Below are 12,249 nucleotides of genomic sequence, written 5' to 3'. Positions count from 1 at the left end.
AGCAACCAGATTCAGGTTCAGATTCAGATTCGGAGCCTGCCTAGTTACGAAACTTTATGAGTGGCTTATACTCGAACTCGTTCCTCTCTTTTTGTGTGTGTTGTGTTTGCCTGTTGGTAGATGTTTTCTGCTGGCTGTTAATTTTGTTTGTCGACAAGGCACGAAATGGCTGAATAATAGCCAGGCGACATTTCGCTTAATGTTTGACTTGCCTGCAACACGGAACCTGATGCAGATGCCACCACCGGGTACAAAACCCGAGTACACAGTCGTATAAGCATTGTTGCTAAGATTATTTTCTTGTCTGTCACTTAATTTGATTATGCGAAAGGCGTCCAAAGGCTGACACTGTGATGGAGAAACGGATTGGGGAGACCACGCAATGACAATGCTACAATGTTGGAGAAACAGATCAGAATTCAAATGTTGAATTTACCTTAAGTTATGGCTGCTCTTCCCCTCACGCAGAATATGATCAAGCAGTGCGCTGCTGAAACCTGAAGGGTTGGTTCTTTTCACTTCTAAAGCAGTTCCCCACTAAACCTGAAGGTTTGGTTCAAGCAGTGGCTGCTGAAACCTGAAGGTCTGGTTTGTTTTCACTTAAAATTATTCTTAAAGCAGTTTATTGACTCAACATGAAGCTTTGTCCTGTAAAATAATCTTAAATAATAGAATCCTGGAAGATATGGTTACAATTTAATTGAACATATCTACGAAGTTCAATTAAATATTAAATTAATTCCGAGAAAAATTGACCCTGTGAATATATCATTCTAAATTTAATTAATACTGACCTCTCGCAACATTCTCCACGTGCCAGAAGTGCCACAAGACTCTTCGGACCCTCGCTAATGATCCGCAAGCGAGGCCAAAACCTGTCTGTGGCTTATCTCATGGGGACTACTCCCCCCGGTTTTCCATCTATGTATATGGCTAATTAGGCTAAACAAATTACGGAATATGATTAATAGAGAGCACGGTCTGGCAATTAACTTTTTGCGATAAATACGCAACCAACAACAACATAAATTAAAGCAGATTTATCGGCCCACCCACTCAGAGAACAAAAAAGAGCCCAAGGGGCAGTTCTGAGCGAAGGATTTGTTTTTTAGCTCTTACCATTTGACAATTCACGTAGTGACATTTACATTTTTGATTGCTTCAATATTTCTTGCATTGCTTTCGGCTTTATTGCTGTTGAAGGTGTTGCTGTTGGCCCAGCAGTGAAGAGTATTCCCGGACAAAAAATGCGACTCGAGAAACGTGTCGTGTAAATTAAAAAGGTTTTTGTTTTTGGGGAGTTTTCGTTTTTGGGTTGCAGACTGATACACGAAAGGTCAGCGAGGCTTTAAAATTTCCCCGGCCGAGTTTTATGCAAATCATGTTCGGAGAGAGAGGGAGAGGGGCTCCAGGTCTCGTCCCGGGCGTGACAAGGTCTAATTATGCCGGTCCGTGGTTTCTCTTCTGCCTTTTTCGGTTCAATATCATTTGTGTAAATTGGATGTTGTTCCTTTGCACTCAGCCAGCAGTAAGAGGGAAATTTCAATCAAAAGGATTCTCCCTTTCTTCGGCGGGGATTAAAGACAAAGCAAAAGTTCGTGCAACCCACAAACAAAGACCCGATGTATATTATATGTATGTATATCTTCGCAATTGTTTATGGTATCCGTCCATCCGTGCTCCAAAACAGAAATCGGGATGATGGGACGACAGTTTATAGGTTGGGAGATTCGTGCTCAAGCAGCGAGACAAATAAAATTGAAGAACAGGAAAAAGCGGTAGGCAAGCGCCCGCACCCGCACCAGCACGCGCCCTAGCCAGGTAGTATACCAGGCTCGAGATGTGGGCCTCTGGACTTCAGGACTCCAGAAGTGACGTGTTTTCCATTGCAGCAATACTTAACCTTGGATGTATATGGCCGAGGTTACGGCACTCGAGCTATGAATTAAATTCCTACCACGACATGACTCCTGCCTGCAGAGATAGCACATGCCAGGATGTACATACCTCTATATCTTTGTCAGAAGCCCAAAACCCTTGTGGAACGGCGTTCGCTCTGCTGCGGCAGAGGGAAAGCTTTCGCTGCCTTCCAGTCAGCAGCAGCTCGCTCTTTGCCGAGAGCTTTCGACTAAAGAGAACAAAGAGAATTTATGCTTATTAAGAGAACACGGGCAGCGAAATCACAAAATGTTGCAAAGAAAATGTTCTTGGGGCAATCGTTATACCTAACCGAAGAAACATTCATAAGACAGTATACATTTTTATTACATTAAATCTATTATGGCTTTAGGTAAAAAAATTCTCTTAAATTCTCAAGTCTGGGAAAGTGGCTCAAAGCTCCCAGCCACATTGTAGACACCAGCACTCGTAATAAATTTCAGTTTAAAGTGACAGTCTTTCTAAGATATTGAAATATCTAAACAAAAACCCGCAATTTGGCCCAATATCGGCTAATAGTAGATTTTATTACCACGGAGTTAGGCAACGTAGGTTAGGTAACGCCAGTAAGGTACGTCTGACTTTATAAAAAAAAAAACAGGAAGGTTTTTTTTTATTAAATACCTTGGTAAATTAACGCTCAATACTTCATATACTAGCACAACAAATGTCATAAAGATAGTCCAAGCCAGTACGCAGAGTCTTGTAATTTTGTACCCCAACCTCATGAACCCCCTCTGTTTTTTGGTGTATATCTTTAAAGCCGAACGTTCGATTGCTGTCATTTTTTTGGGTGAATATAGGGCCACCCTATTAATATTGGAATAAAATAATTTTTTTTAAATTTTTTTCTGTAACTTTTTTCGTACGAATCTAGAAGTAGTTATATAAAATATTCATCCCCAATCGGATTTCCGTGTTGGGGTTTTCACCTTCACGCTTTTGAAAATATCAATTCATTGAAATTGTATATAATACATATGTACATATATGAGTACATTGCTACTATTGATGTTTTCTTTAAACGCCAATACAGCATACTTTTCGGTTAAAGTGCAATGTCATGCAGCTTTCGCCAACGACTTTTGAGGAGGAAAAGTGTTCTCCTATTGCATATTTTTAGCTGCAATTTCCTATTGCTATTGCTATTTGAGCTGGTGATTACTGGAGTTCGGCGACAAACTTATGGGCTGTATCTAGGATTTTTTGTATATGATTCTGGGGTTGCCGGAACTTCTCTGTTGCGGCTGACACATGAGATACGATCCGAACGATCAACAGCCATCATCCCCACATCTTGTACTTCGGTGTGTCCAAACCTGGAGCGGAGATTGATGGCCGCTTTTCTTGAGTTCCGTTGCACACGTATATTTCCGCTGCACTATCCAGTCAGTATTCGCCATATGACATCAGACTTTGCTAACTTTGCTGCGACGAGAGAGTGCTAAAATTAGTGTTCTTCGGCCTTCAGTCGAAGAACTGAGACACTATTTGTGACAAAATGCTGTCAGCCATCTACCAGCTTAACTGGAAAGCCAATCTGATGCATAAATATTCCTCGCTCTCACTGCAAGCTTTTCCCCATAGGGGTATCTCCGTTTTTCCAGTTAGTCAGTTAGCAAAGTCTAATGTCATACGGCTAATATTAACTGGATAGTATTGCAAAATTTATCGGAGTTGACTTTTTTTGACTAAACAACATCTACAGCTTAGTTTTCGACGAAACTTTTCGGGGACGGGCACATTTTTTGAGTTATACGTAAAGTAGAAACACTGACTTTAGCTGCTGATTGTGGTCTCCATGCAAAAAGCGATCAAAAATTAAAAACTTTCTGGCCAACTCTTCGAACACACACAGGGGCACACACACAAATGTATAGATATGTAACTTTAGGTGGCTTTGATTCAGGCACTATTTCTTTTGCCTTTAGGAAGCCACAGAGTACACCCATCCATACGGAGCCAAGAAGAAGGGGGTTCAGTAACAGTCAGGTAGTTAAAACTTTTAAATTGAGGGCGGGGATCATTTGTGATTTTCTGTCTGGGCAGAGCGGCAAAAACGGAGAGCAAATCAGAGAGGAAGCGGGCAAAGTTACAGTCATGCTAAAAGCGCTCTGTCACTGCTCATTTGTTGCTAATAATTATAAAAGTTTCGTTCAATTCCCCCAAGTGACATAAGTGCCACAAAAAATATAGAAAAACCGCTCCAGACTCTCTGTCTATCTGTCTATCTCTCTCTCTCTCTCTCTCTCTCTCTGTGTACGTCTGATGGATAATAAGAGGTGGGGGCGGAAGGCGGAAAAAGTTTAGAAATGTTTAGTTTGGCCAGATGCGTCGATGGTTTTTGGAAAATGCTTGAAAATGTATGCAGGAGCTCAGATTTCCTGGAAAATAGTTCTGGCGGCGCTGCACAGCCTAAAAGCTAGCAGTATTAAATTTTTATTTGCTTACTTCATAACAATAGAGGGGAGAGAGGACCCTTTTGTATAAGTCATTTAGTTTGTGGACTTGGACCGCAGCCAGAATACTACGCTAGCAAACAAGTCGAAGAAAGCGAGCGCCAAATTGCCTTAAAAGCCTTTTGAAGTCAAAAGTTTGGCCTGTTTGCGCATAATTATTTACCCATGACATAAAACAAAAATCCCCCGAACCGAACCAGTGTAACCGAATGCACATACAAATATATTTTATTATTTTCTTGCAGACACTTGCAGACAAAATTCAAACATCACTTTATACGTATTGTCTTGGAAGATTCTGCTCCTGCCCGGCGTCGTCCTCATCCTCAGACCCAGAGCGGAGATTTCCTTCCTTGTCACCGAAAAGTTTACGCTCAGCTATTTCCATCTGGGTCTGGAGAATGGCTGCTATCGTGTAGGTCCTTGCAATACGAGCCTTCTGCTGGGCCTGCGCCTTGCGCTCATATTCCTCTTCTTGGTCGTCCGTCACGTTCCCCGTTCTCCCCTTGGATGGAATTCTATAGCTTCTTCCTCTCTTGGTACGGACTGAAGCAACAGCAGCAGCCTGAAGATCCAGCTTGCGCTGGATGTTCTCGGCCACGGTGCGCTTCTTGCGCCTGTACTTCTTCTCACACCCAAATGCTTCCCGTGTGACCCTGATAATGTCCGCATACTCGACGCGAAGGAACTCCCAGAATGTTATCTGTTCTGTACGGTTACGATCTCGGATTGCTTTGGCTGCGGTAAAGTAGTTGTTGAGTATCGACACGAACACGTTTGTTAGCAGGATGGAGACGGTAAAGGCCATTATGCCGTAGATCAGAAGGCCCATAAATATGCCGCCGTGAAAGAGCTCTTTCGGCTCGACGTGGCTAGTGAAGCCAAAAGAGAAGCACATGACGGTAGCCATGCCGTGAAGCAGGCTCCTAAAGTGCTCGTTGTTGTTGCCATTGATGGAGACCGTAGCAATGCCGAATGCCATCATAAAGATGCAGATCACACAGGCCGTGCTGAACAGGGCTTTCCAGGCTAAGGCGAGGGTCATCGTAAAGATCTGAAAGATGCTGGCAAACTGCATGACCTTCCACAGACGCAAGGTGACTAGGCAGACGAGAAAGCCCATTAGCATGACGGTAAACTCGGTTAGGCGCGCCGGTATCCGAAAGTCAATGAAATCATGCGTACTGGCCACCTCTAGTACAGCTAGTAGCTTGGACACAATGCCTTCCCTTAAAACCATCAAGGTCACAACTGTTATGCTGAGTGCCAGGATCAGGAGGTCTATTTTGACCCAGAATCTCTTCAATAGCTTAGGCTCGAACCACAAGGGCACAATCACTGTTATACCTAGCTCCAGCCAGATAAGCACGTAGATGAGCAAACAAATCATGCCCACCCATGGAAGGGTCTCCACCGTCTCCGTCAAAGAAACACTATTGACATTCAAGCTGCTTCGAATAATGCCGAAAGGCAAGTTCTCACACCGAATGCTGCACACACTGAACATATTCGCATCCACATTGTACAGCGTGAAGTCTAAGAAGACAGCCGCGGTCCTGTCGTCGATCCAATTGTTTTTGTGCAGATATGTGAGCACTTTTAAGCTGTCATCCCTCTTTTTTCGAAGCGTAGTTACGTAGCCCTTCAGCTCAGGATAGCTGGAATAGTATCCGTACTGTCTAACGCTAAGGAAACATCTCTCCCAGAAACCACCGATTTGGGTCATCGGTAACCAAGGTAAAAAAATAGACCAGTACTTATCGGTGTAGGGCTCTCGTATATGCGGTAAGCTCCAGCCGTCGGTATATTGCTTTTCAGTGTATTCCGGATCTTTTAGGCCGTATTGTTCTCCAGTGTCCCGTAGCAACCGCATTCGTACTACGCCCAGCAGCTTAGTGCTGTTTACATGGTTCCAGTGCGTCACAAGATGAGGATCATTTGACGAGAAGCCATTGATCAGCGTTTGCTCGATGAAGGGATACAGCTGATGCAAAAATAGCACGTGACTCAGTCCAATCGAATTGGTGTGGTTATACATCATTAGGTTCGTGATGGATTCCCCGTTGTAGTACAGGAGCCGGTTCACCAACGCCAGATTTAAAAACAAATGTATTAGAAAGAGCTTTCCATACACCCAGAGCTCGCGGACAATGGTCCTGTACTTTAGGTTCAGCTCCTCGTTGCGATGTCCCGCCGTGATCATTAGCTGGCTGCGCAAGCTGCGTAGCCTCAGATTTAGATAGTCCATGCGGTTGTGCCTCTTTGCTTTCCCGTCCGGGACATACGGCCGATACATCTTTGGCCAACAGGCCGTGTCAACGGCTTGTATCAAAAACCTTATTGGATCAAAAACCAGGAATTGAAATATCATTACCACCATGAACGACACCAGGATCGCCTTGAATTTTCTGTCCTCGTGCTTTAAGCCAGAGAACTTCCATATGATTACGAAACACGCGCCGATTAAGCAAAGAGTGACAATATAAATCGCATTACTCGCCATTTAACTATTATCGGGCTTGGGCTTTGCTAATCGAAAAATATTTTCTGTTTCTTTGGACTGAGTTTAGAAGTTTGTCTAAGTAATAGATATTCAATGGCTCACTCGATGAAACGGAACAAAGGGTCGACCCCTAACCTAACTCTTTTCTCTTTCTCTGTCTCTGTAATATTTTGGGTTTCAGTTTTGCCCCCCATTAGTTAACCTTGCATTTGCCTGGCCGCGTCGGGTGCCAGCCGTGTACAAGCTATCGTACTATCACAGGGACTTCAATAATCGCTACGCTCCCAGCAGTTGCCACTTAAGCCCATCCGAGCCCCTGCTGGCACTGCAGCACTTGATGCTGGGGCTGAAGCCGGGGATGGGGCTGGTGCTGGTGCTGGTGCTGGCAATAAAATTCCTAAACCTTTTTTGACAAATGAAACGTGCAACAAACAAGACGCCCAGGCAGCTGCAGGCCAAGGAGGGAACAGGGTGCAGGAATCTGGACTCAGACTCAGACACAGACCTAGAACGCTGAACCGAGAACCGAGAGCTCGCTGGAGTGCCAACAAAGATTTATGCATTTTAAAGGCAAGACTACGCTTTATGCGAAACTAAACGGCAAACAGTTTGCGTGAGGAAAGCTTTCACTCCCCCGTCACCCCCTCACGCTTCTTCTGTTCGGTGGAAGCGGAAATGAAGCTTCACATGGCTCTGCACAAACTCGGCTGAGGCAAGAGCGCTTTCCAAGGGGCACGCGGCGGGATCTATTGTGCCTTTTAATAGACTGGAACTACACGGCAGCGCTCCAGAGCACCGGCCCCATCCTCATCCAGGCATTTTGTTTGCCGGCAAACATTTGTGCAGCTTATTAATATGCATGCCAGTAGACCCTCCCGCAATCCTACTCGCTGTGCCCAGGATTAGCCCAGGGAACAGGTGCGGCTCCTGCCGACAATCGGCAAATTTTATCTTCTAGGCCAAGCGCAAAAGTTTTTCGGCCTTCGGTCCGTATCGAAAAGTCGTTAGTAAGCTGACCACAGAAAGATGTGAGCTAGAGAAAAGTGCAACCTCCAAGAGGGAAACTTCTACTGTCCGGCTGCAGCAGACCACCAGGCAACTGCAACGGCATCGGCAACCGGGCAGCCAAGGCTCTAGTGTCTTACGTCTTAGTCGCAATCGTCCTCCAGCAGGAGGAGTAAAAAAATGCTAAAGTTTACCCTAAGACTTGCACTTAGCCCGCACAAAAGTTTGCTCTTTCCATCCAAAGTTTTGTGACTGAGTCGAGGTTTCAGCTCCAGCTCCAGCTCCAGCTCTAAGTAGATTTGTTGGCCTCAGCATGGGCATATGTCTAAGGCAAAAAGAGAGTGAGAAAGAGGGAAAGACGGATGACTGGCATAAGTAACTTCATAATAGGGTTAATAATTATGATAGTCTGGGAAGCAAGAGAAAAGATCAAATTTATGAATATGAAGTCCCCAGAAGATGAGAGTTGAGTTATTTATGATTGAATTAGGGAAAAGAGTGCACGGATGGTTGCAGATCTGTAAGGGTTGACAGAAGATGTTTAAAAGTATTGTTAAAGTCATGTTGTTTAAGGAAATATACTGAAACTATTGTTATCTGTATTACCATCTTAATCATCTTAAAGTTCCTGTCAAAATCCCATGCAAACACACATGGCGCATACTTAATTCCGGCAACACCCTGCCCGATTTCCCCTCTCCACCTCTCCAGCTCTCTCTCTCTCTATCATTAATCATTGAAGTAGAACAAGTTCGTATAGCTCATGGTCTTATAGATATGTCAGCCACCCACTGCCACTTCCTCATGGCACTTCCTGCAGCCAGCAAATCAAATTAAGCGAAAATTAAACGGAACAACCAACACACAAGAACTGAATGCAATGGGGAGTGCTCGGAATACATGGGGATTCGTTTATTTTTTGGCAACACACACAACATATGCGTCCCGTTGACAAATAAAGTTTACAGATATGCAAACAGGGAAAAAACCGACTATCCGAGAGAGTGCGACTCTCAGATGGAGATGGAAATGGAGAAGGAGAGATGGCAAACGCACACGAGCAAACAATGCCGAGCAGATGCTGGAGATTGGGGACTGGAGGTGGAACTGGAGCTAACGTAGGAGCTGGAACAACTCCCCAATGAAATAGTTTATGGTAAACCGCAATGCGAAAAATGTCACCTCCTGGCAAAAATGAGCAAGACAAGGCAACGGAGTATGCAGAGGAAGAGGAGACGGACAAGGAGAAGGAGAGGGAGCCACCATCCGACGGGATGGCTGGCTAAACAAGTGCGGAAGTTGTTTGCGTTTGCGTTTGCTGCTGCTGCTGCTGCTGGCAAAGGGCAAACGGAAGCGGCCTATTGGGCAATGGCAATGACAGGCGACAGTCGACAGGCGGCAGGCGACGCCACAAAGCGGAAATGAGCCAACTTGGCTACCACATGAGGCGCACTGGGTGCAAGCTGGGATCCATAGTCATAGACACAGCCACAGCGACAGCCACAGATGATGATGCGGATAATGGAAAATCCAAAAAAAAAATTTACCAATCCTAATTCGTAATACCCATAGAAATGGAAATTGGTTCCGTAATACCGATTCAAATTGAGGATGGAGCACTTTTTAAGCCTCTTATCGGTTTCAGAGTATTATATGTAAATTCCAAGGTTTTGGTTGTGCACATTCTATAATCGGTATTATCGGGGAAGTGTGGCATGGCAAAGCAGAGAATACCCTATGTACCCTGTAAACCCAGAGATGTTTGGAAATAATTTGCAACCAGAATGTGGCTTATGATTGTGCCATAAATACAGACATGATTATCGTGCCTGGACACAGATACATTTAGCAGATCATTGCATATTTATTTAGTGCATTTTTTTGGATATTTATGAGATTATAGTTCCTAACTTTTTGTTGTACAAAAAGTGTTTTCCATACATTTTCGACTCTCTGGCCAGCTTTCTTTTCTTATTGGAGTGTCATTTTAAATTAGTTTCTAATGAATTTCGCAAGATTTCGGGTCAAGATTCAATGGGTAATCTAGTGACCACTTGAAGAAGTAGATCTACACACACGACGAGTCAACTCATTGAACTGTCTTCAATTACTCTACCCATCATGATTTGATTTGTTCCGCTCAATCAGCAGCGCGAATCAACACCCTGGGCGGGGTACACCATTAGTAATAGCCAAGTGGACACGTCCGCATCGTCTGAAAATGATTCGGCCACTCAAGATGATTGAAACGTTGCCAGTTATCATCTGGCTCCTGATCTTGGCCACGGCCAAGGCCAATGCTCTGCCAGGTGAGCCAAGTCTCTACAACGAGGCTGACAATGTGATCAATGCCGACACCGATACACTGCTGCCTTATCTGCGGACGACGCCAAACGGCAAGCTGGTGCAGTTTTTAAACATATTCTGTGGCCACTGCCGACGCTTCGCACCCATCTTCAAGGCTGTGGCACGAGAACTGTACAAATGGAAGAGAGTGCTCAGCATTTACGCCGTCGACTGTGCCCAGGCGAGAAATGTGGAGGTCTGTCGCGACTTTCAGATCCTTCAGACCCCAACACTGCGCTACTTTCCCCCAGCATTCTCTGGAAGCGGGATTGGCATCAACATCCCCACTCTTAGTCCGACAAAAATTATCGACCTGTTGGCCGGGCATTTGGCCAAAGACATCAATACGAGCCTGCTGCGCTTTGAGCCTCTTACGCCCGACAACAATGTTAATACTACACTCGCAGATCACAAGGGCCCTGGCCATACCGAGGAGTATATAGCACTTGTCGTACAGCCGAAGGGCTCGAACATCGGCAGAGACACGATCCTCGAACTGCTACCATATCCTGCGGTGGCTGTTCGCATTGTTGACGATGCTCGTATCTTTTCCAACTTCGGCTTGGCTCCTCACGGTCAGAAGTTGGCCATCATGGACCTGGCCGGCAACATCCATGCGCTGAAGACCGCCCAAGAATCGAGCCAAGCTTATGCGGCCGACATTGCCGAGTACCTCGCCCAAATGGGCCGCACTCCGTTGCCCCCCTTATCCACGACCAGAGCACCACACATCAGCAGGATCCGGTACAAGGAGAAGCAGCAAATACTATCGACTGTGCTACGGAATCCACATATGATCTATAAAGCCGATGTGGAGCAGGCAATCGACATACTGCTGCACATTGAGCTGCCAAAGGCAGGCCTCATGGAGGGCAATAATCTGACAGCACTGCGAAACATTATCTCCGTACTAAGACACTACAATCCCCTGAATAAGGAAGGAAAGCTGTTGCTAACAGGCATACACGATTCCCTGATAGCCCAAAAGCGATTGACGGGAAGTGAGTTCGCAGACTTGGTCAAGTCGAAGGAGAAGGAGCTGGAGGAGGATGTATTCAAGGCGAAGCGTTTTGTTGGCTGCACGGCCTCGCGTCCCTTCCTGCGCGGCTTCACTTGCTCCTTGTGGACGCTATTCCACTACCTCACGGTCGCGGCTGCAAAGCCACCAAATTACCTTGCGGCTGGATCAGTGCTCTCGGCCATGCACGGCTTTGCCAAGCACTTTTTCGGCTGTACGGACTGTGCCCAGCATTTCCTGGCTATGGCAGCACGCAGACACATCGAGTCGGTGACGGACCATGATTCTGAGATCCTCTGGCTGTGGGAGGCGCACAACGAGGTCAACAACCGTTTGGCTGGCGATACCACAGAGGATCCCATGTTCCCGAAGATTCAGTTCCCCAGGAAGAAGGATTGCCCCTCCTGCAAAAATGAGAAGTGGAATCAGTCTGAAGTGTTAAAATATCTGAAAAATATCTACGACACGCAGAACTTGAGCGACTACGGATACAATGAACTGTAATGAATATATTATGTGTCTACATATGTTTATAAACCAGCACTAAGGTTTGTGCAAATATAGAAACCAAGCAAACCCAATAATGCCAAGAATTTTGCAACAGGCTGTACTGACAAATTTTGCATTTTTTTCCGTTCACTGGATCAAATTATTTTACAATTAAATTTGGCACAATAGCGTGTAATAACCGAAACAATTCCACGGCTTCAGGCTTGACTGGAAGCTCTATAATAAACATTCTTTAGGTAAAAGCAATCCTCACGTTTCAGTAATGAAAATCCTCATCAATTTGCTTGCTTTTTTCGGGCTGTCTGTTCTTCTTAAAGGAGCTACTGTCCCTTTCCTTCAGTTTAAGACAGACTGTATCATTTGGCCGGACGAGAATTTCGATGAACTCTTTGTTCTCTATAGACATTCCGATGTAGAGCCAAGCATGTTCCAGCGGCTTCGCAACGTCTATACGAGTACATGCTCAAATT

At 45.2% G+C, this 12,249-nt stretch overlaps 2 protein-coding genes across 2 annotated transcripts; one reads left to right on the top strand and one right to left on the bottom strand.

The window, feature by feature from the left end:
• Positions 1 to 4,671: 4,671 nt before the first annotated feature.
• Positions 4,672 to 6,693, bottom strand: brv1 (brivido-1). Its single transcript, XM_002135553.3, has one exon. The coding sequence runs from the start codon at positions 6,691 to 6,693 to the stop codon at positions 4,672 to 4,674; it is 2,022 nt and encodes a 673-aa protein (XP_002135589.2).
• Positions 6,694 to 10,086: 3,393 nt separating this feature from the next.
• Positions 10,087 to 11,887, top strand: LOC6900261 (sulfhydryl oxidase 1-like). Its single transcript, XM_002135554.3, has one exon. The coding sequence runs from the start codon at positions 10,127 to 10,129 to the stop codon at positions 11,771 to 11,773; it is 1,647 nt and encodes a 548-aa protein (XP_002135590.2). The 5' UTR covers positions 10,087 to 10,126; the 3' UTR covers positions 11,774 to 11,887.
• Positions 11,888 to 12,249: the final 362 nt, after the last annotated feature.

This window comes from Drosophila pseudoobscura, chromosome X (assembly GCF_009870125.1).
Source record: "Drosophila pseudoobscura strain MV-25-SWS-2005 chromosome X, UCI_Dpse_MV25, whole genome shotgun sequence".
Classification (NCBI taxonomy): Eukaryota; Metazoa; Arthropoda; class Insecta; order Diptera; family Drosophilidae; genus Drosophila; species Drosophila pseudoobscura.
The sequence above is the reverse complement of the archived record's forward strand: the minus strand, read 5'-3'. Positions and strand labels throughout refer to the sequence as shown.

Bases quoted from the DNA above. Each gene is read 5' to 3' on its own strand.
- brv1 (XM_002135553.3), bottom strand. From the start codon at position 6,693: ATGTATCGGCCGTATGTCCCGGACGGGAAAGCAAAGAGGCACAACCGC.
- LOC6900261 (XM_002135554.3), top strand. From the start codon at position 10,127: ATGATTCGGCCACTCAAGATGATTGAAACGTTGCCAGTTATCATCTGG.